Here is a 25,242-nt window from a genome sequence, read left to right as displayed (position 1 = left end):
TGTGCAATAAGAACTGTAATAACACCTGCTTTATACCTAGGGTTACTGTTGGAATTAAGACTTTATATATGTAAGACATTTAGAACAAAGCATGACATACAGTAAGCAGTTAGTAAGTGTTAGCTATTATTGTCTTAAATCGGGATTGCTCGGTTAAAAATCAAGCGTTATAATATGTTGCTACATTATAGGAAAAGGATGGGATATGAGTTCTAAAAGGCTTCTGAATATTCTAGACCAGTTGGGTATTAATATAGAGTAGTGGTATGAATAAACATGTCCTAAAGGACTTTGCATTTCAGAGCTGGTACTAGGTTCTAATTAAGACCTTTGTGTTCAATTGCTGTAACTCTGGAAAATTTTATTTCTCTATTTTCACATTTATGATGGTATGGATTAACTAGTGACTGTCAAGGACTTTAAAAACACAAAAACACTAAAGTGACAAATCAGTTTGTAAGTACCTAATGTAATCACTGACAATATAGCATACTACATTAATTCCCATAATGCCTTCCAATTCTAGTTAACTCCTAAGTTCTTGTTAATTTTCTCAAAAGATGTTATAAAATTAACTACGTGGTTAAAAAAAATAAACTTCTGAATCTGTATCAGTATGGGTTAGAAAACTAGAATTAAATGTAGATGCAATAAACTTTAAAAGTGATGTATTGTAATTCTAAAATCATTATCATTATTGCTAAAATAAATGATCTTGTTGAGATTTTAAAATACCAGCATATGTATTTTAAAATCCAATTTTAAAATGTCCCATAATAATATTAATAACAACTCCAGCTTAAAAGCCAAAAAGATGATTATCAAAATATTTTGATATAGCCTATCATTGTGATAAGTGAAAAGGTTATGATTTAGCCATATTTTGAAAGTACAGCCAAATCTTGATTATCTTTGGTCTGTTGAGATCGGGATAGCTGGGGTAGTTAAAATCCATCTATCATTCCAGAACTTCATCTTTAGCCTCTTCTCCCACCACATCTTTACCACAATTAACTTAACGGGCCAGTTTGCATTCCCACTCCCTTTCTTCCTTACTTAAACACGAAAATGGCAAAATAAATACATGAATAAAAATTTGACAACAAATAAGACATAGGAAGGAAGGGCTATCTCTCTCCACTAATATCTATATACTAGATAACCCATCTCTGATTATCAAGAGTTGGCTGCACACATTAAGTTTACCTTCAGAGTTAAAACAGCCTCATTCTCCTTCATGTCTTTAAGTAAAATCAAGCAGGAGTTCCTATGCCTTAACATTCCTAGTCAGCGTTTCTCTGAGTACCTGAAAGAACCCTGGTGGTACAGGACCTACTGGCATGCCATCTCCTGGGGGAATGTTTCCTAGCACTGGGCTGGGAGCTGCTGCAGCACTCTGCAAAGAATAAAGGAGAAACAAACCTACGTCATTACAGCGAAGGCACAATACCAAAGACTAACGATCATAGATTGTAGGAAGGGAAGCTTTTCATTCCCAGGAATAACTACTAGTAATTTCCCCCACTCCAGAGATAAACTAACGTACAACAGTTAGTTTAGTATATGACTAAATTATTTGGTTTAAACAAGTCTTTTAAAACTGTTTGAATCATAGGATTTTAATAAGATGGTATACTTGAATGATACATAAAATGCAAATAATAACATGACAGAAAGATAAAAGTTTAAGTCAATCCTTTATTGAAGGCACAGGCATCTGAAATGGTAAACATCAATAACAAATATGTATATATGTAGGTAACACATTTAAAAATGGTGGGTACAGAAGTTGGAAAACAAGAACTCTTTTTCTAGATTATGCTTTTCTGTGTCATAAACAAGAATAATTAATTTTCTGGCTATAGGTAGTAACACATTATTCAATTTCTAATATACTACAACTGGAAGCCAAAACATAACTGAGAGCAAAAACAGGGTGGTGAGGATGAAAAAGTAATTAGGAGACTGAATAAAAGAAAAGAATTACATTTAGAGAGATTAGTCTCATATAAACAGATTATGGGGAAAAGAAACCAGGTTGAAAAACTCAGTCTATTTCACTTCCAAATTATTTTGTGGAACCCTAGAGCTTCATAAAATAGGAGTACTAAAATTTTTGACTTAGACTCTTTGTAATCAAATCTAGGTTTTAGATTTAATTCTTACAATAGTAATGCATATCACTCACTAGTCCACAACCGTGGGCTTCATCCTTCTACCTAGTTAGACATACTCTAAGTACTAAGAACAACAGTCACAAAGGGACCAGAAATGTGCTGAAGAAAGGTCAGTATGAATACACAATCCTGCCATGAAAAGAACTCAAAACAAATACTGGATCTAGTATATCTGTTGCACTGTCCTTCTCCATATATTAGTGTGTTCATTCATACATTAATATTTCATTACAGAATGAAAATCAATATATCTGTAGCCTACATTTCCCGGTATATAAGTTGACAAAAAAATACTAAAACATGTTTATTCTATAATACTAGCAGTTTTTAATAATGAAAATCAATGATTTCAGTATTTCCTGTGGAAATCTAGACTTACATGTGGTTCTCTAAAATGTTGCTTACCTATGAATGCCAAAATTCTAAACTTCTGATAAAGCATAGAAAAGGACAAATAATATTTCTTAGATATTAAGATGAAACATTAATCTGTTATTCTATTCTATTTTATCTTGTTATTACTACTTTTTAAAGTAGGCTCCAGGCCAAGCATGGAGCCCAATGCAGGGCTTGAACTCACAACCCAGAGGCGAAGACCTGAGCAGAAATCAAGAGACCGAGGCTTAACCGACTGAGCCACCCAGGCACCCATGTTATTCTATTTGAAGCAAAAACATGCTATTTAATTAGCGTACGTTACTTGAATACCTACCATTTGCCAGATATTGTTCTATTTTGCTTTATGTATCCACATTCATGTTTTTAAAAAATGAAAGGCACATTGTTTTTTTCATTTTAACTCAACTGGTGTAAAATTTTAACACAGTGCTACAGTAAGAGGAAAATTTACCACCAAACATTTATTCTCTTCTAGTTTAAATATGACATTATAGCTAGATAGATCTAGGAAAGAAGATTTGATCGGGGTCCTTTGACAGTCAACTACTATCATGGGGAAGTTGCTCTCAGTACTTAGAGCTAGACATAGGATGTCACCGTTGTTCTAATTAATTGCAGGAGAGAAACCTTTTTTGGGGTAAGGTTTATTTATTTATTTATTTGAGAGAGTTAAAGAGTGAGTGAGAAAGAAAGAGAGCAAGAGAGAGCGTAAGTGGGGAAGAGAGGGAGAGCAGCAGCTTCCCCACTCAGCAAGGAGCCAGCTTGATCCCAGGACCCAGAGATCATGACCTGAGCTTCAGGCAGACGCTTAACGACTGAGCCACCCAGGTGTCCCGATGGAAACATTCTTGAGACAAGTTTGTAAACCACCCTCACCTAGACTTTTACAGAAAGGTGTACTACAACTTTGAGCAGGTTTTTAAAAAAAACAAAATAGAATTCAGTGAATTAATGCAACTTCTTACTGAAATTCAATGGTTTTATTTCTCCCTCAATTGTAGTTGCCTAGCATGTGATGTGATAAGCACTGGATGTTTTACACAACTGATCAATTATTGAACTCTACATCTGACACTAATGATGTACTATATGTTGACTAACTGAATTTAAATTAAAAAAATAATATAATTAAAAACATTTCAAAGCAAAAGACAAAAGCAAAACAATCAAAAAAACCTTCTGTCTCCCCAGAGGAGAAGAAAACGTTTGTTTGCATCTAAATTAAAATTCAACAAAAATACCAGGTCACCATTGACTCCTTTATTTTTTTTTCTTTTTGGCAACCACATAGCTTAAAGGTATGTAATATACTTTTTCTTCAAAATACTTCATTATATATGCTTCCTATGGTATTTTTCAGCTATTAGTTAAAAGTAAAACAAAATGTATGGTTCAGATACAGATTTAAACAATTAAATCTTTAAAAATAGCTTCTGAATGTTCATTTCATGATTTCAAAATTATTGAATGCAATTTATATTATATATAAAATATAAATATTTTACATATAAATAGATATGAAATATCTATTTATATATGTAAATATATAAATATGTAAAAACATGTATTTTTATATATTTATGTAATATGTAAAATATATATGTAAAATATATAAAATATATTTATTAAAAATATATATACAATATATATATATTGTCAAGAACTCTTACACGCTCTGCAACAGAGCAGTTAACATAAGAGGAAAAAAAAAATCCTTAAAAATCCTTGCCATGTAGAAATTAGTATGTTAGTGGGAAAATAAATATAATAAGTTCTATGGAGGAAAAAAGAACAGGGAACAGGGAGTTCCCAGTAAAGGGGGTAGGGATTATAACTTTAAATAGAATAGTTAGGAATGAATGAATAAGCCATAGAAACTAATGGATCACGTTATGGTGACTAACATCTAACTATGCCTCTTACTCTGTTGTTGAGACTGCCTCCCTACATGTCAAGAAGTACCAAATTCCTATGGTTTGCACCTATTCTCTCCGAGGGGCACAATATTTTTGTGGAAAAATTTTTTTCTTAATAATCGTGCTTTAGGCAAACAGTATTCTTGAAAATAGAAAAGAATAAAAGAAGAATAGAAACAGCAAACTTTCTTGAAGAGAGAAGAGTTTTATAGCTGGATGATTTATGATTTACAGCACGATGATGTTTTCTGGTGTGATAGTAATTTCTAGCCTAGGCCTAAGGACATGAAGTGCAATGAACAGAATCTTAGTAATTATCCAGTTTGTTTACCCAGTATAAGCACTACTTCAGAGCATTTCAGCCCAAACTTCACTCTGTGGACCGCATTTTTGAACTAAATCATGCATCCATTCTTCTGGGATTTATTGACAAGGGATAATTCACCCTTTATTGTACTGTGTGGACTCAAGCTTAGGGTAGCATTTGGCACACCGTGTTAATCATTAACAAATACTAGTCTGATAATAAATACTCCAGAAGTACACTAAATTGCACTGCAAGCATTGTGAAAGAGGATATTTCTCAAATCACTTAACTTGCTCATTTATATACCATAGCACTATAAATAATTTACGCTTTGAATCTATAAGCAAAATGAGAATCAAATTTTTGGGATTAGGGATTTATGTAGAATGAAGAAGGACAAAATTTCTTGGAGTTCATTGCTATGATTTATTTTTATGTTTTTTTAGAGAGAGAGAGAATGTGCGAGCAGGGATTGGAAGGGGGGCGCGGAGGGAGAAGGGGAGAGAGAGAGAATGTCAAGCAGGCTCCATGCCCAGCAGGAAGCCAACTGTGGGGCTTCATCTCATGACCCAGAGAGTATGAACTGTCATTGCTACAATTTCTGGGACTTGTTTCAAGTTTACTTCCAACTTATAAGAAATTTATCTCTTGACTTGAGGCTTGACAGAAAGTTGCTGGCTCTAACTTATAAAGTATGTATTATTTTGGAGGGTTGTGACTAAATCACAAAAGAAGAGCAACTATTTCAATTATATTAAGAACTACAAGAAAGCATCAGTTTTGCTGGATTTGTGTGAACTCCTATTAGAATACCATGAAAAATCCTTTACTATATAATATACCCATGATTATTTAGGGTTCACTTTTTATTTTATCTTTCTCAAAAAAAGAAAAACATGTAAATATTATGACTTTAAAATATTTCTTATAACTAAACTGAATACATGAGACTTCAGGGAAATGTGAAAATATTAATTATGATTAAAAGTGTTTTGTCTCTCTACTGGATTAATTTGTATGCTTTCAATATATACTTTCCGATACGTATTTTCGAACTGCTCTTAAATCATTTACTTTGTCATAGTCTTAAATTTCAAGGGGTTTTGAGAGTAACAACTTCACTTTTTCTTTTGTATTTCCCCAAGTCACTAATATAACTTTACCTTCTTTTATATATGTGATATATTAAATTTGGTGATTTGCTTTCCCAAGGAGATAGTAAAATGAACTTTAAAGAGTCACCATGAAATCTTTGCATGTTATTATATATTTATCTTTGCTTAAGTCTGTGTGGCCATTTTCCTCTCTTGGATGTCCTACAGTAATGTAATTCTACCCTTTAAGAAGGCAGAAGTCAATCTGTACCCCTTCTTTTTGTGTTGTTTTCCCCTTGTATATATGTCCAGCACCATTTCCCATTTTCTCCTTTCTTGTAAATGCTATTGCATAACTGCATTTAAAAAATATTTTTACTCTCCTTTAATTCCCTATTTCTGAATTTAAAGAACAGAGAGATATATTGTTATTTTACATATCATCTTCTTAAATAAAAACGAAAAGAATTCTTATTTTATGGCGCCTGGCTGGCTCAGTTGTTAGGCGTCTGCCTTTGGCTCAGGTCATGATCCTAGGGTCCTGGGATCGAGCCCGGCATTGGGCTCTCTGCTCAGTGGGAAGCCTGCTTCTTCCCTTTCCCACTCCCCCTGCTTGTGTTCCCTCTCTAGCTGCATCTCTTTCTGTCAAATGAATAAATAAAATCTTTAAACAAACAAACAAAAAAGAATTTTTATTTTAATGTCAGTTATTATCGCTGGTAGCCTCTGACCAAAAAAAATTGTACACACTTCTGTATGGAGGTTTCAAAACAATAGGCATATAATAAAATTTTGCTTAAAAATAAAATTAGGATACAATTGATTACTAAATTAGCATTTATCAAGATTCTACACATTAAATAACTTGCAATTTTATATACTAAGGATTTTAGAGAACCAGTTATCTAATTATACACCTGGGAATCAAGATATAAAGTCTGTACTTGGTGCAATAGAAGAAGTATTTTAAGTGTATGTAAAATTGTTAAGGTAATAACAGCACTAAAATAGGACCATGATTATTAGAAACAGGAAGGACTGATTAAAGGGAAGGGTGAGTTGGAAGAGATTGGACAGGGAGTTTTTACTATTAAGCTATCTGTGCTATTTTTAAGCCATATGCAGGAAGTTTTCTGAGAAACATTTAAAATGGTGGTAATATCTTATCTTTATAATTTTAATGCAAAGCACAATTCAATATTTGGCTGTTGGTTGAAGACATATTCCTTATCATACTAAAAATCTTTCTTTGCTTAGTATTCTAAAAACAATTTTCAAAGAAATAAAGTTTAAAAAGATGTTTTGCGCCTTTTTTTTTTATTTGGTTGATTCTTTGGTTTTTCTTTTGGGAAGCTTGATATAAGTAATCATATATTGATGGTTTTTTTAAACTTAAAGCATCATTGTATTTCTGAGCTAAGCCATGCTTGATCTTCATGGGTGATCTTCTTAATAGGCTAATGAATTAAAACTTGCTAATATTTTATTCAGGATCTTCACATCTATACTCTAAATGAGACAGGTTTAGAATGTTCCTTGCTGTATTTTATCTTTCAAACTTGAACATTCAGATTATTTTACCTTCCCAAAATTAACTGGATGTCAAACTATCTTATATAATGCTGTGAAGAAGTTTTATAATATGGTATTTGTCTGCTTTTTGAAAGTTAAAAAATATGCAGCAGTAAAAACTGCCTGAATACAAAGGCAATTTTGGAACTAATTACAGTCATTATTCCTTTTATATTTTCTAAATTTCTATTTGCTTCAATTCTGTTCATTTACATTTCCCCCAGAACACTTCATTTCATTGAGATTTTTAGTTTTATCCATATTCACACTACTTTCACATACTTAAAAAAAGTCCTCTGCAGCAGCTGTGAGAGAGACTGCTAGTAGACCACAAACATCTGTTTTTCCCCCTTCTTCCATGGTAAAAGAACTGTAGCCAAGCGTACAGCAGCCCAGCTACATCATATTTCTATCTCCCTTTTTTCTCACCAAGAACCACAGTTCTCATGAATGGATTGTGAGCAGAAGAGGTATACACCGCATCCAGGCTTTGGTCTTAAGAGTTTGGAATGTAGCCTACCTATTTCTTTTTTTTTTTTTTTAAGATTTTATTTTGAGTAATCTCTACACTCAACTTGGGGCTTGAACCTACAATCTCCAGATCAAGAGTTGCATGCTCTATTGACTAAGCCAGCCAGGCGCCCTATCCTACTTATTTTTTTTTTTTAATTAATTTATTTGACAGACAGGGATCACAAGTAGACAGAGAGGTAGGGAGAGAGACAGGGAAGCAGGCTCCCCGCCGAGCAGAGAGCCCTACGTGGGGCTCGATCCCAGGACCCTGGGATCATGACCTGAGCTGAAGGCAGAGGCTTAACCCACTAAGCCACTCAGGTGCCCCTCCTACTTATTTTTAATTAGAGATCTAATTGCTATCACACCACCAGCCTCAGTCTCAGTCTCTGGATGATTCCGTGGAGCAGAGCTGCTCACCTGCCCTGGACTGCCTTACTGACTCCTGGCCCTGAAACAGATGATGAGGATCCATTTTCTCTCTTCTCAACTGAATTAGCATCGTCATCATTATCTTTGCGAGACATTGTTTACTTCTTTTGCTTTTTAAAATTATCTCTATTTTCATGCTTCTTTTAAAGGCTTTATTGTTTATTTTCAAACTTCTCAATTAAATTAGTAAATAATTTTTTTTCTTTTTTAACACAAAGAATATAAAACTGTAAGGTTTGGCTCTGAATTTACCTTTGATTGAATCTGCAAGGTTTGATGTTGATGTTCATGATTTTTTCCCTAAATCATCTAATCAGTATAATTTTGATTACTGGATATAACTGGAAACCAAAATTATACTGATTAGATGATTTAGCAAAAAAAAAAAAAAAATATATATATATATATATATATATATATATATATATATATATATATGAGAACACCAACATCAAACCTTGTCGATATAAGCAAAGATATACTTTAAATTACAAAGGGTTGGAGGTTTTATTTTGTTTTTAATTTCTAGCTTTCCCAACTGCATCTAGATAAGATGTAGTATACAATTTCTATATTTAGGAGTTTGCTGAACAATTTTTAATGGTCTAACCAATGGTCAATTTTCATAAATTCCCATGAATATTTAATAAAATATCCATAGTCTACTTTTTCCATTTGTGTAATTCCTTCATATTGTCTCTATTCACATATATATAATACTACACAATTCTTGCTTGTTCATTTCTCCTTTTTTTTTCATGTTTAATAATCACTGCCTTGAATCTACTTTGAAATCAGTATTGCAAGCCCTTCTTCCTGGTGTTTATTTTATATCTCCCATCCACTTATTTTGAAACTTTATGCTATATTTGTTTCACTTGTGAGCAAGAAAAGTCTTCTAATATGCACCTAATGAAATGTCCTTTAAAATTAGAAAAAAGAAATGAATTGTCTTTATCCTAAGTTTTAAAGGTACTAAAATTAAGACAAACAATATCATTTACCTTTTCCTGATAAAAAATGAAGCTACCTTACACTTCCTATTCTACATCTCCCTCTTCCATTTCCTGATTCTTACTCTAAACATCTGCAGTTTTAGGCACACACTTTTTATTTTCATCATCTCTTCTTTCAGTAATAACTTCTGGCCTTTCCACTCAGTTTTGTAACCATACTTTCAGCATCAAAATAAAGAACTCCAATTTTATCTATTGTTTCCCCTATCAGTTTCTGGTTTTTTTCTTTTTAAGATTTTATTTATTTACTTGAGAGACACCGAGATAGCGAGAGAGAAAGCATGAGCAGGGGAGAGAGGAAGAGGCAGACTCCCCACTGAGCAGGAAGTCTGATGCAGGACTCTACCTAGGACCCTGGGATCATGACCTGAGCCAAAAGGAGACGCCTAACCAACTGAGCCACCCAGGTGCCCTGCCCCACTATCAGTTTCTTTAAAAAAGAGAACATTTGCTACTCAGGAGTTTTAATTTTTATACATTTCTAGGCTGGCCAGAGGATATATCCATATCATTTTCCAAACCCTTATATATGCAAATATCTTTGTTGACTCTCATCAAAACTAGAGATACCACTGTTGGCTGGTATTTAGTGTTGCAGAAATCTGATCCTGTCTTGATTTTTATTCCTAGGGATGTGATCTGTTTTTTTCTTTTAGATATTTGAGGATGTTTTCTTGATATTTATAATTCCCAAATGCCTCCATTCTGCACCTAGGTACTGATTTCTAAATTACTTGCCTAAAATTATGTGAACCTCTTCAGTGATTATTATTGAGTTATTTTTTTCAAATGCTAGAAAACTGGTGGGGGGAAATCTTTTCAGTTATCAGGCGTAAAGGAAAGTTCTCACAAACCTCAAAGGGTCATTTTTTTGCAAATATTATTAGTATCTAATAGTTAAGATATTATTGGTAACTAGGGAAATATGCTTAAGAATCTCACCAGGAAAGAATTTTTCTAAGTTATTGGTAGCATGGGAAATTGGTGCACTTGTAAAAAGCACTATATATATATATATATATCATGTGCTATAAAAAATTAATAACTTTTGACTAAGTGATCCTTCTTTTCAGATAATATTCAAATATAAATTCTGAACTATGAGAAAAATAGTACACATAAAATATGTTCACTGTCATATATTTATAGTAAGAAATACTCAGAGTAACCTAAAAATTCAGCAATAATGTAATGCTTAAATAAATTGTAGTACATCTAAGTGACAAACCATGATCAACTGTTAAAAATAATGGTTACAAATGGAATTATTTGGGCAGTACAGGAACTCGTTTATGATGTAATGCTTTGTGAAACACGCCAAAGGTAGAATTGAGTGTAGACTATATATACTATAATTATGCAAATGACAAAAAATAATCTATGAAAGACAATGGGTGGATACATAGAGTTAACTGTTAATATTATACAAATGATTTTTAATAAAATTCCCCCAAAACTTTCTGAAATTTCATTTTATTTCTACTTATAACATAAAGGAACATTATTATACACACTGCCAGTTTTGTCAATAATGGGACCAAACACTAGCTTTACTTAAAACAAACCTAATCCCTAAAATTTAAGGTTAAATAATATGAGAACATTTCTAACTTAAACAAGAACTCTTATTTAAATAAAATAAAATATAAAACATTTTAATTTTAATACTATAAAGTTCAAGTTTGTCTGTTTTGGAAAGTTAGATCCTAGCAATAATCTAAAAATCACTTAACATTATTTCTGGGCATTTGTTTGCATTGATTACACAAGTTCATTTTTAGGACTACATACTCAACCCCAGTCAACTCCCCTCAGTCACCTTCTTATAGTCTGGAGAACCAGGATCATTGACTGTTGTGCTACTTTTTAGGCCTGTTTTTAAATCATAAAAAAATTTATATGTTACTTTCACTAAACCTTAATTATCCAAAGAATAGTATTACAACCCCTTTGGATTCCAAAAGAGGGACAGCATTAAAAATAAAATCCAGTAACGAAAACCAAACATCAGTGAAGAAGTAGACCCTGGACCCTGACACTTAGAAACACAGAAAGTGATGAGAGTTGGCAAAATAAATATTGTAGCTGGTGTTTGCCATACGGAAGAAAAAGAGAGCTTTGGTTGGTTGGTAATTTCTACAAAATGCTGACTTTTTCATATGAAAGCCAAGAAGCATGGAAAATAAGACAGGCAAACAGAAGGGAAGGAGCTACTGGTGTTAAAAAAAATGTTTCATGTGCAAAAGAAATGCAGGATGCTGATAAACACAAAAATGGTATCCTTCCTAAAGGATACTTTCAGGAGGCCGCCTTTAATTTGGTGGTTAATTTTCAGAACAGCAGCCATGTCTTAGAAATCCGATTCCTGGAATTCTGAATTTGGCTTTATTAGAAAAGGTAGAGTATAAGAAAAAAGAGCTGATGTAAGAGATTTGTTTTGAGATAACTAAGTTCTAGGTGGTACTTTACATTTGTAATGCAACCCCAACAGTAGGTGGTCATTATGTGCCTGGGGTTATTTGAAGACTCACGATTCAGTTTCATCATACAAAATTTTGAACTTGGCTTGATTATTCCTCAAAATGATAATTATGAGTTAAAAAAGCTTAATAAATACCACATAAAAATTTTTGTTTAAAACAAAATGAGGGGACGCCTGGGTGGCTCAGTTGGTTAAGCAGCTGCCTTCGGCTCAGGTCGTGATCCCAGGGTTCTGGGATCGAGTCCCACATGGGGCTCCTTGCTCGGCAGGGAGCCTGCTTCTCCCTCTGCCTCTGCCTGCCTCTCTGTCTGCCTGTGCTCACTCGCTCTCTCTCCCTCTGTTTTTGACAAATAAATAAATAAAATCTTTTAAAAAAAAATAAAACAAAATGAGGATATTTATGACAAACATGTTTAGCATTCATTTAAGATCAGTCCTTGAGAAGTATTGTCTTCATACGAATGTCAGAGGTTGGGTAAGTTTTTATTAAAGCGATAAGCCTGCATTATGACCACATGGTCAAACTGTAGGCCCAACTTTTGTTAGTTCACAAAGTTGGTGAACTTTTCCATTAAACATCCCCCCTCCCTACCCACAAACATTTTAGTCACTTAATAACGTAACCTCCAACAGTATTTCGAAATACCACAGTTTAAAGACAAACACAAGGAAAAGATGTTAGAAATATTAATGTTGTACCCTCTTTCACAAGTTTTTAACCATTATAGATTCTAGTAGATTGCCCTAATTTTCCTTTTTGACCTTAAAGATGAAAGCCTTTGTCTCGTTTTTATACTATTGGTTGAGTATAAAAGTCCCTGGGCCTCTACTTATCTGAGAATCTAGGTATTTTAACTATTTCTAGTAGCACCTAGGGAGGGAAACTGAATTATCGGAGTTATCCCTTGGAAAAAATAATTCCCTCTGTGGTAGACAGAATGGCCCCCAAAGGTACCCATGCTCTAACCCCCAGGGCCTATGAATGCAGTTGCCTCTACAAGCTAAGAGCAGCCCTGGCTGACTCCCCAACCACAAGAAACTGAATTCTATAAAGAGTCTCCCTAAACTTGAGAGTGGATGCTTCCCAGAGGTTCCTGGGAAGAGCTCAACTGGCCCACAACTTGATTTCAGCCTTGCGAGACCGGAGTAGAGAAAATGGCCTTCTCAACCCAGATTTCTGACCTACAGAACTATGAGGTAAACTTATGCTGTTTTAAGATGCTAACTTCATGGCAATTTGTTACAGCAGCAACAGAAAAGTAATACACTTATTCCCCAAAATGACTATTTCATTTTGAAGAACATTTTCATGGGGCATCTATAAATTGGGGAACTCTAAAGATCCTTAGAGGTTATTGTACTTGCCCTGTTGCAGAGTATGTATGTATCAATACTACATTTTGATTAAATCCACCTTCCTAATTAAAAATAAGCAACAGAATGACACAGGTGGTTGCCAGAGGGGAGGTGGCTAGGGGGATGGGCAAAATAGGTAAAGGGGATTAACAGGTACAACATTTTTTTTAAAGTATGTAAGTCACCAGGTTGAAAAGTACAGCATAGAGAATATAGTCAATAATATTGTCATAACTTTGTATGATGACAGATGGCAGCTACATCTATCATGGTGAGCACCTAGTAATGTATAGAACTGTTGAATCACTATGCTATAGACTTGAAACAAATATCAAACATTGTATGTCAACTACTTTGATAATAAATTTCACACATATATATATTTATACAAAACACACACACACACACACACACACACACACACACACACACACATTTCCTAGGTTAGGTTATAATGGTTTTCCTGGTCTCACAGTTCTTTCAGTGGCTTTGAAGTATGTTGCATGTGAATCTGATTTTTCCCCTTGACAGGAGGGAAGCATAGCAAGGAGAAGAACATCAAAAGCAGTATCTCTTCTTCAGTTATAATTGCCTGCCAGGCTCCAGCTCTGCCTTCCTCTTCTCTACAAAGAAATGGCTCCTTGACTGTTCACTGCAGGTTCCCCCAATCCCATCTAGACTCGAGCCAAGCTAGCTCTTAGGTAGAGAAAACATAAAGACAACTGAAACCAGAGTTTAGGGTTCACTGTGATGACTGTTCTGACCCTGCACACTGATGCAAAGTAACTAGGGTCCATCCTCAATCCCTGTGGCAAAAGGTCCATTTCTTAACTTCCATTTGTTGGGTTTCCAGCTCAGTTCCTATTAACTAGCAGCTCAATGTCTCAGAGACTAGAGCAAAACGTTCTACTGAGTTCTTTCCTTACATTAATTCGTAAGGACTATGTTCTGTCACTGAACTTCCACAGCTGAATTTTCACTATTTGCAGGTGCATTCCCTAGATACAGATAGTTCACCTGCCTAGACCCTACTCGATATTTCTTGCCATGCAAGAAATGCACCCATGGTGCATAGCATCCGCTACCTGCAGAGCATTTCCATTCCTCATTCCATACCAACCTAGTGATGAGTTTTCGTACGTACAACTATGTTTGCCTGCTATTAGCCTCCAAGATCTCCCAGGCGGAACTACTGACCTTTCTTGACTTCCTCTCAGTGGTCTGCTGTAGGACCTTTCTCAGCTGCTTATTCTGTCACCCTAAATGGCCTTGTTTTAGATTCCAAGATTTTGATATGACTCTAGAACCTCTATTTTTAGGTCCTTTAAAAAAATTTTTTGTCACAGTACAGATTATAGTCCTGGAGGTACAGGTCTGTATCAATAATATGAATCATTTAAGTTTTTGGTTGTGTGTTTGATTTTTCCAGGAAGAATGTAATCATTATATATTCATCTTTTTAAAAGTCCTATCACTTGTAAGTCACTTAAAAAGTTTTGCAAAAAGGCATATCTCTTCTGAAATATATTATTGCTTTTGAAATTTACACCTTTGGTAGGAAGAAATTTGAAGTCAATAAATCTCAGTTTTTTCTTTTAATAGCATTATTGGCATGGACCTGAAACAACATGCTTCCAGTATAACAAATTTCCAAAAGTAACAGATTTCCAAAAATTTTATCTAGAATAGCTAAATATGCATAAGCAGAATTTTAATAGGTTTAAAAAAGTAAATATCAAGTTATTTCATGACATCACAATATTTTTGGATGATTTCCATACTAAAATTAAGCTTCAAACTTTAGTTGTCTTTAGTTATTTAAATTATAAATATTTATTTATATAAATATATGTTTAAGTATTTATATAAATATATAAAAAAAGATAACTCAACAGTGATTTAAGTAGAAATACTACTATTTGGTTTTAAAAGATATGAGTTACTGTTTTCTTAAAAGTGGCATAATTGATGAATTATAAAAAAGTACAAAATGAAAATAAAAGTAAAATATTAAATGGAAATATTTGTTTACATAGGCTCCAAATTGGAAACAGGGGCTAGCTTTCTAAATCATTTTTACTAATAATGAATATGCCTCGGGCGCCTGGGTGGCTCAGTGGGTTAAAGCCTCTGCCTTCGGCTCAGGTCATGATTCCAGGGGTTCTGGGATCGAGGCCCGCATCGGGCTCTCTGCTCAGCAGGGAGCCTGCTTCCTCCTCTTTCTCTGCCTGCCTCTCTGCCTACTTGTGATCTCTGTCTGTCAAATAAATAAATAAAAATCTTAAAAAAAAAAAAAAATGGGGCGCCTGGGTGGCTCAGTGGGTTAAGCCGCTGCCTTCCGCTCAGGTCATGATCTCGGGGTCCTGGGATCGAGTCCCGCATCGGGCTCTCTGCTCAGCGGGGAGCCTGCTCCCCTTTCTCTCTCTCTGCCTGCCTCCCCATCTACTTGTGATTTCTCTCTGTCAAATAAATAAATAAATAATCTAAAAAAAAAAAAAAAAGATTATCATTAAAAAAAAAAAAAAGAATATGCCTCTGCTTAATTCTGTTACTGGGCTTGAAATTATCTAATTGCTGCCACAACGCAAAACAAAACAAAACATTACTATATATTAGCACATATAACCATACAGATTAAGGGATACCTGCAAAGGATGCTCTTACATCTGTATAATGTTTTGGTGGAGAGGTAACCTAAAAAGTGCCTTAACAAAGGTCTCAAAGGTAGTACCTATAAAAATACAGTTAGTTAGACTAAAAAAAATGAGAAATTCAGTAAATAACTGGTACTCTCCATTAGAACAGAGAGGCAAAAGTAAAGAAAATCATGCTAGAAACTTGCTTTAAAATAAAAAAAATAATAATAATAAATCTCATGAGACATTGGTTGAGACACATGTGGCGAAACTTCATCTACTATTCTTCTAACCTCCAACTACTTGTTCTACAGTAATCACTGATGTTCACCAATCTGAAATCTGTAACATATTTAGTCATCAGAGAAAGATGGTTAACTACAATTTCAACATAAAGAGTTAATATGACTATATATTTTTGAAAAACAAATATACCAAATCTTAAATTACAAAGTGGTACTGGGCTCTAGAGTATGGCAACACTCCTCAAAAAACCTAGAATTCATCCTTTGCAACTATCTGTCTTCAGACACTGTACCACATTCTTTTGGGTATTCTCAAGATAAGAAATCTTTATCTTTAAACAATTTGCTTCTGGAAGCAGGTAAAATTCATTTAGTATAGTATATTGTAACAGTGGATTTTAAGGAAGAATAAAAAGATTTCAAATTTAAAAAAATTTAGCAAGAGAGCCTTTTCATATGAAGTGGCTTGAAATTCAGTTATGGGGCACCTAGGTGGCTCAGTCGGTTAAGCATCCCACTCTTTATTTCAGCTTAGGTCACTATCTCAGGGTCATGAGATCTAGCTCTGTGTTTGGCTCCATGCTGGGTATGAGGCCTGCTTAAGATTCTCTCCCTCTTGGCATGTGATGTCATGAACACTGTGTATTATATAAGACTGATGAATCACTGACCTCTATCTCTGAAGCTAATAATACATGATAGGTTAATGAATTGAGTTTAAATTTTTAAAATTAAAATAAAATCTCCCCCTCTTCCTCCCCCTCAACCAGCTTGTTCACTCATGTGTTCTCTCTCTAAAAACAAAGGGAAAAAAAAAGAAAGAAACTGCAAAAATTTGATGTCTTTAAATGACAACATGATTGAAATGTTTTACATTTTCATATATTTTATTTTATATTTTTCAAAGATTTTATTTTTAAGTAATCTCTATACCCAACATGGGGCTCAAACTCACACCCCCTGAAATCAAGAGTTGCATGCTCCACCAACCAAGCTAGCCAGGCACCCCAAGTTTTTACATATTTTTAAATCAATTTTTTTACTTCATAATTTTCATTCATGAGTACTTTTTTTTTTAATCCAACAAATACTTGTGTCTACTATATATCTGATTCCACACCAAGCAAACTTTATTTTTGTTGCGAAGAGTTTATAATCTTAGAGGAGGAAACATAATTACACACATATTTATTTACTAAAGCGATAAATGCCAGAAGAAAAAATAAAAAGAGAGAAAACATACTTTGGAGAGTTACAGAATGTTTCCTAGAAGTAACACTTAGGCCGAGAAGCTAAAGAAAGAGATACTGATAAAGGGGTAAAAAAGAAAAAGAAAAAGTGAGGTAACAGAACTAAAATATAAACAAGAAGAATGAAAAAGTAAAGACCGTATGGTGACCAAGAGAGTGACAGAATATAAGAAATTATAAGAAAGGTCAGTATGGCTGAATCACAGTAATTCCAAAGTGTGGCATGAGAAGGTGATTTTAACTTTAACAGAGGATCAATATAAAGATTAAAAAGTTTTGTTTTGTTTTTTAAAGACTTTATTTATTTATTTATTTGTCAGAGAGAGAGCGAGCGAGCACCAGCAGGGGGAAGTGGCAGGCAGAGGAAGAAGGACAAACAGGCTTCTCGCTGAGCAGGAAGCCCAATGTGGTGCTTGATCCCGGGACACTGGGATCATGACCTGAGCTGAAGGCAGATGCTGGACGGATTGAGCCACCGAAGCGCCCCTGATTAAGAACTTTTGAGGGAAAACGCACATGATCACCACAATCTATTGTTTTAAATATTAGGTGTCGTAGCTCCCTGAGAAAAGGAAATAAAAGGGAACAAGGGAAGATGCCTTCTGAAGTTGCACAGTGATAGGCTGAGCTGCTTGGGCAGCAGCGGAGAAGAAATGTGGATGGATAAATATGTTTTCAGGGGCAAGCAGCTGACTCAGTCAGTCGAGCATGGGACTCTTGATCACCGGGTCCTGAGTTTGAGCCCCACACTGGGTGTAGAGATTCCTCAAAAATAAAATCTTAAACAAAACAAAACATTTTTCAAAGTTTAAAACCACCAGGATTAAGGAAGGTAAATCACAAGTGAGTGAGGAAGAAGGGTAGACCATGGATGGCTCCCAGATTTTGAGCACAGGCATTGTTCCAGCGCAGTGACCCCGCTAACAGTGAACACATGTCAAGTGTAGATGAAGGAGTGAAGAAGGGAAAAGCATAAATTCACTTTAGAATGCATGAAACATTGAAAGTGTTTAGTAACAATTCAGTTCTTAGTATTTCCAGAAAGGAAATTCCATACCCCCTAACTTATCTGTCTTACTGACCTTATATTTTAAACCCATTTCTTTTAAGTTCTTCTTTTCTATTTTTCTAACATTTCAGAGAAACAATAGACCACACTTTAGGTATGTAATTTTAGCAATATATACCTTCATCGGCAAAAGATGAATAAGAATTTATGGTTCCTTTCTGTAACTCTTAAAAAATTCTTTTGTAGGACCAACCATATTATGATGAGATTTTCTCTGTACAGACTGGAAATACTTAGCCTTAAAGGAAAAGGTATCTTTTCCTCCTTTGTATATGCAGCATTTAGTAGTGCCTGGAATGTGGTCAGTAAAAATAGGCTGGAATGAATCAATGCTAATAGGAGGATATGTTATATATCTAGATAAAATAAATGTTATGTTATTTATAAAACTAGTAAGTATCTTAAATCTAAAGTAGACTGTTTTATTTTATATCAAACAAGCATATCAAGTTCCTGGAAGACAAATTGACTGACAACAGTCAATGTAACTGATTCTTGCTTCACTATTTTCTAAATAGGCTTGGATAGTTTTAAAGACACTAAAGTAGAATAAATTATATAACCTTCATGCGAGCATTCACTGTAGATAAACCAATGGTGCTATTACATAGGAAATGTCAACTTATTTTTAGTATCATTTCATATGAATTGTAAATCTGACTACTATAAGATGACCACATAATTCATTTTCAAGATCAAATTCTAATATATGGTTGCCAATCACATATAGCCATTAAGTTAACTTCATTTTAAACACCATTTTGAAAATGTAACCATAAAATAATCACTTTTTTCATTGTGAAATCACTACCAGTGATTATTCAACTAGATAAGACTGGATGTTTTGTCTAACAGAGTAAAATTTAAGGCAAAAAGCATTGATAGGTACAAAGGTCTTTACTTAATAATAAAAATAACAATTTACAACAATCAAGTTATAACTCCTCCTTATTGTACCCAACAGTATAACTTCAAAATACATATAGCAAAACTGACAAAATTACAAAGAGAAATGGACAAGCCCATAATCATAGTGAGATTGAGACTTCTCAAAAGCTCATATATTAAACAGACTAAAAACTAGATTCAGCCACAATTAATAAGTTTGATTTAAAGGACACTTATAAGACCCAGTATCCACAAAGAGAAAATATGTATTTTTTAAACAGTCTTGGAATATTCATAAAAAATAGATCAAAGTAGGCCATAGGAAAGTATCAAAAATAGTCAAGAATATATATTTATGGACTCTATTCTTTGAATATAAAGCAATAAAATTAGAAATTAATAAAACTTTCATTTTAAAACTGTATACTTTCAGAAACTAAAAATACATTTTTCTAAATATATAAAATCATAATAGAAAATTATTTAGATTTGAACTACAAAAACTTTCTGTATCAAAATTTGTAAGGGATAGCTAAAGAGGTACTTAGAGAAAGTGCATAGCTTAAACATGTATATTAGATAATAGAAAAGTTAGAAAAATTAGATTTTCTGGATTTATCCCTGAACAGTAGTAAATATCGGGAGTTATTATTTGTGGTCCATTTGAAATTTAGAAACAGGGCTACTTGGGTGTTTTAGTCAGGTCAGCGGCCAACTCTTGGTTTCTGCTCAGGTCATGGTCTCAAGATTAAGGTCTCCTGGGATTGACCCCTGCACCAGGCTTCATACTCAGCAGGGAGAAGGATTCTCTTCCTCTCCTCTGCCTATTCTCTCTCTTTCTCATATAAATAAATCTTTTAAAAAATAAAATTTACATATATATTTATTATGTTTCTAACTTGGACTTGGTACTTACCAGATACAGTTGAGTAAAATAGAATATAAGATTCTATTCTTAAGTTTATTGCAGAGCAAAAAAAGAGAGAAATGACTATTTCATTCTGTAAGGTAATATATACTATCAAAAATAATATAGAATGGTAAAAACATAGCTATGGGGTAAAACCAACCATAATGTGTGGTTTCTAACCCCTGAAATTGCATTAAAGGGAAAAGTAAAGAGGAATATCTTGGAAGGAAACAAATGCCATTACATTGGGAGAAATGTTATCATTAATTGTACTGTATCACATCACCTTGGTAAAAATACTACCTATTCTTCATATGTTTGTGAAAAATTAGTATATTTATGCCTAAGCAGAGGCATTGTCACCTATCTTCCACACACCAACTCTCTGATACAGTTCATGTTAAGTCAATCCCCAGAGTATCCTGATCCCTCTTTGCAATATCCAGGAGATGAGCACCTCACCAAAGACACAGGTTATTCAGAACATATCTTACTGTAAGTTCTATAGGAGCTCACATTAAGAGGAAAACAACCTAACACTGGGGTTATCTTCACAAAAGACAGTGTTGGTTGAGCTGAATCTTAAAGAAAAGCTAACATGATGGAAAGGAATAATAATAGTAAAAATAATTATTTTTATTATATTATTTAATATATTTATAATACATTTTAAGTAAATAATATATAATTTACTAATATAAATATTAAATATAATATTTAATATTTAATAAATAAATTATTATGATTGTTATGTAATGTATTTATTATATGATCATAATAAATATATTATATAAGTAAATGTATTTATTATAATAATTATTTTTATTAACCTATATATATAGGTTACTTTCACTCAAAGCTACATAAACATATATAATGGTAATTTTATGGTGTCAAACAAGTATTTGCGAATAGTATGCTCTCAGAAAAGAATGCTGAAGGAATAAACCAGACAGGGTTAGAAGGCAAGAGAGAAGACAATTTCAAGTAGATGGTTAAAAATGTTGAATGACACACTGATCAAAAAAAAATTAAGAAAGGAAAAGGTACTTTCAGTTGAACTAAAAAATAAATTATGAGCTTATATATCAGACACTGCCAATGTAAATATAAATAAGACATGATTACATATCTAAAGAAGTAAATATAGTATAAAGTGGGAACTAGATATGCAAAGTAATAAAAAAAAAAGATATGCATAAGGACTCCATGCTGGTTATCTGGAAAAGGCTTCTTGGAAATGAACATTCTAGAACTTAGTGTTGAAGTAAGTAAGCATTCATCGGGCCAAGAAATATAATTATAGTGAGGTTGTAGTGTGGAAGCTAGATTACAAGATATGAAGAAGGATGGGAGTTGCTAAGAAATAGAGGTACTAGCTACAGACTACTCATTTAAAGGTGTTGGCTAAGAAAGAACAGAAATCAAAAAGTAGTTAAAAAGAACATGGCAGTCAAGTGGAGGTTTTGTTCAGATGGGGAAGGAGTTCAAGATGATGATAAAATGTAAGAGTAAGGTCTCTAAGAGACAAAGAAGTTAAATTCAGGACACAGTCTAAGAAGGGAAGAAAGGCATCTCTTCTGAAACTGCAAGAAAAGATGGGATTATCATCAATTTTGTTAAAGAAAATGGAAATTAGTTGAGGTGAAAGCACTCTGTCATGCAGCTCATTCCAGATGGTCTCACTCTTCTCTGTCAAAAAGGATATGATGTTATCAGCTGTTATTGAGAAGAACTGAAAGTGAGAGCATTTAGAAAGGAGATATCTGAAACAGTTGCTATGAAAAGTAAACTATCAACTAATGAGTGAAGGGTAATACTCCAAGTGTATACAGGGCCAAGTTTCTCTTGAGAAAGTACACCTTTAGGACAAAGTCTATTTGATAAAAAGAATGTTCCTTAATACAAAACAACAAGCGGTAATTCAATCAAAGCCAAATATGAAAGATTAATAGGAAACTTTATAAAGTAGTACTCATTAATTTTTGCTTTAAAATGATCACCTTCAAACTACAATCTCATTAGCTTAAAATTTTGGTAATTAATTAATGATGCACAGTTGACAACGGCAACAATTTTCTAACTTTGAACTTTGAAATATACAAAAGTATATTGTAGATACTGTAACCTCTGTAGCATCAAAAGAAAGGGAAGGGAAGGGAAAGGAAGGGAAGGGAAACAAAGGAAAGGAAAGGAAAAAAAGAAAAGAAAGAAGTATACCTAACAGTTGTGGAGTAGTGGAGTAGTGGAGATAAAGTGGAATATAAAAGTCAAATATTAAAAGATCAAAAACAGGTCAAATTAAAAGAAAAAGGACAAAGACTAAATTAGACAAAGAAAACAATAGATAAGGCAACCCCCAAATACAGACCATTACACTAAATATAAATGATCAAAACATAGCAATAAAATACATAGATTTCAGAAAAGAAAACAAGATCCAGAACATGCTGCCTCAAGGAGCATATTTTATATACAAATATATATATATATAAATTAAATGCAAAGGCATTGGAAAGGACATACTTGCAAATATCATTAGAAAGCTGGAGTACCTATATATATCAGATGAATTAGAATTCAGGACAAGGAATATCAGAGATAAAGAAGGATAGTTTTATAATAATAAAAGAGTCAATGGATCAAAAAGACAAAACAATCCTAAAATGTATATGCACCTAGTTAATTAACTTCAAAGTACAATGAAACAAAGACTGTCAGAACTGACAAGAGAAATAGACAAGTACATAATTATAGGTAGAGATTTTAACACTTCTCTCTTAATTAATTGATAGAATAAATACATAGACCATCAGCAGGGATATAAAAGACTAGAATAAATCTATAAACTAACTAGAGCTAATCGAATTTATAAAACACCACACAACAAAAGCAAAATATACATTCTTTTTTAATGTGTATTTTGGAACATTCACCAAAACCGACCATGTGCTGGCACATAAAACAAGTCTCAATAAATTTAAAAGATAAAATACAACATATGTTACCTGAACGAAATAAAATTAAATTAATAATTTAAAAATGTTATAAAAATCTCCATACATTTGGAAATTAAACAATATTCTCCTAAATAATACGAGTAAAGGAAGTGATTGCATGCAAAATTGGAAAGGATTTTATAATAAAAAAAGTATTTTATACTGAATGAAAATAAAAATATATCAAAATTTGTGGGAGGTAGCTAAAGTAGTGCTATCAGGAAAATGTATAGCACTAAATTTTACATAAGAAAAGACTTAAAATCAATAACCAAAACTTCCATGTTCAAAAGCTAGAAAAAGAAGAGGAAATTAATGCTTAAATAAGCAGAAGGAAGGAGACACTAAAGATAAAAGCAGAAACTAGTCAAGTAGAAAGTAGAAAAAAATATATATTAACCAGAAAGCAGGTTTTTTGAAAATTCAATAAAATTAATAAACCAGACTCATGATAAGATAGAAGATATAGATCAGAAGGTGATAGTAATAGCTGTCCTATTGATCTGAAAAGGGAATATTGTGAAAAACAGTATCCCAATAACATTGATAACATAGAAGAAATGAACAAATACCTTGAGAGAAAAAACAATGACCATAGCTGGCCTTAAAAGAAACACAAAATCTAAATATGTCCATATCTAATAAATACATTGAGTTCTTTTTTTTTTTTTTTTAAGATTTTATTTATTTGTTAGAGAGAGAGATACAGAGCGCAAGCACAGGCAGACAGAGTGGCAGGCTAGAGGCAGAGGGAGAAGCAGGCTCCCTGCCGAGCAAGAAGCCCGATGTGGGACTCGATCCCAGAACGCCGGGATCATGACCCGAGCCGAAGGCAGCCGCTTAACAACTGAGCCACCCAGGCGTCCCATACATTGAGTTCTTAGTAAAAACTTTCCCACCAACAAAATTCCTGGCCCAAATAAAACTTTAAAACTCACTTTATGAGGCCCGTATTATTCTGACATCAAAAACAGACATAGAAATTTAGCCCTAAACTGTGCCATGTTGGAGGAGGGATGATGCCAGCAAAAGCAAGCTGTTCCTCTTACCCACTTCACTGTGTCCAAAACTTGGTTTCCCCCACCCCTTCTCCAATGGAGTTCTAGAACTTCTCTGGAAAACTGCACTTCTACAAAAGCTCTCTCATCCAGAAGTGACTACTCAAGTCACTGTCTGCAGATGCTCCAGGAACCCAGACAAGAGGAGCCACAATTAGTTCACAATAGGTTCTATAGCCACGACTTATGTCCATTTGCCTATTACCTAATGAACTAGTGGCTGAGTCTCCTCTCAGATCCCTTGGCATATGCTACTAGGTTCCACAACACCTATGTTGCCATGATGTTAATATCACTCTGCTTGGGCATCCTATATTTTATCTGGCAATCCTAGCCACACTAGATGGACATAAGTAAGAATCATTTATTGGATTAAGGCACTGAGATTTTGGATTATTTTTACAACTATTTGCCTACCTTGACTATATGAAACATAAAAATATTGTAAAGAATTCTAATAGAAGTAATCAGTAGCCATAACAGTGATAGTAGTCATAGAATTAATTAGATTTGTGAATGAGGTCTGAAAATATCACCACATAGTTTATTGTGGGTAAGTTGATAAAAAACCAAGTATCTCTAACAGGCACAGTATATGAAATAACTGAGATTTAGGAAATTTATATATGATACTTGTTGAGTATATAATAGGTGTGGTGTACTCTGATATATATAATAATAAGACACATTTTGTAATTCCAGAGACACAACAGTAGGAAAATCAGAAGTGTTAAAATAACCCTCATATAATGCAAACATCAGTACGTGACAGATTAGGAGGGGAAAGAGTGTTAATGCAAAATCTTTAATTCTGATACTATAAAAAATTACCAAAGTATCAAAAAGAGAAAAAACTGATTTTTAAGAAGGCAGAGAGTATTTTCTTTTTAGTTAATCATAAATTTCTTTTTCCAGAATCTAAT

The 25,242-nt window shown here is 33.5% G+C and overlaps 1 protein-coding gene across 5 annotated transcripts in view; it reads right to left on the bottom strand.

The window, feature by feature from the left end:
- The window catches only part of SSBP2 (single stranded DNA binding protein 2), a 294,970-nt gene that overhangs the window by 83,812 nt on the left and 185,916 nt on the right, over positions 1-25,242 (bottom strand). For 2 of the 5 annotated variants that reach the window (XM_032334848.1, XM_032334847.1), the window contains exon 5: positions 1,307-1,396. The exons of 2 other annotated variants lie outside the window; for them this stretch is intronic. In XM_032334848.1, coding sequence (XP_032190739.1) covers positions 1,307-1,396 — 90 coding nt within the window. Of the gene's footprint in view, positions 1-1,306; positions 1,397-4,793; positions 4,799-18,261; positions 18,347-25,242 lie in introns of those variants that run through there. One more of the 5 variants, XM_032334851.1, reaches the window with a different exon arrangement.

Source organism: Mustela erminea, chromosome 3, assembly GCF_009829155.1.
Source record: "Mustela erminea isolate mMusErm1 chromosome 3, mMusErm1.Pri, whole genome shotgun sequence".
NCBI classification, from domain to species: domain Eukaryota; kingdom Metazoa; phylum Chordata; class Mammalia; order Carnivora; family Mustelidae; genus Mustela; species Mustela erminea.
This window is presented reverse-complemented; position numbering and strand designations above follow the sequence as displayed.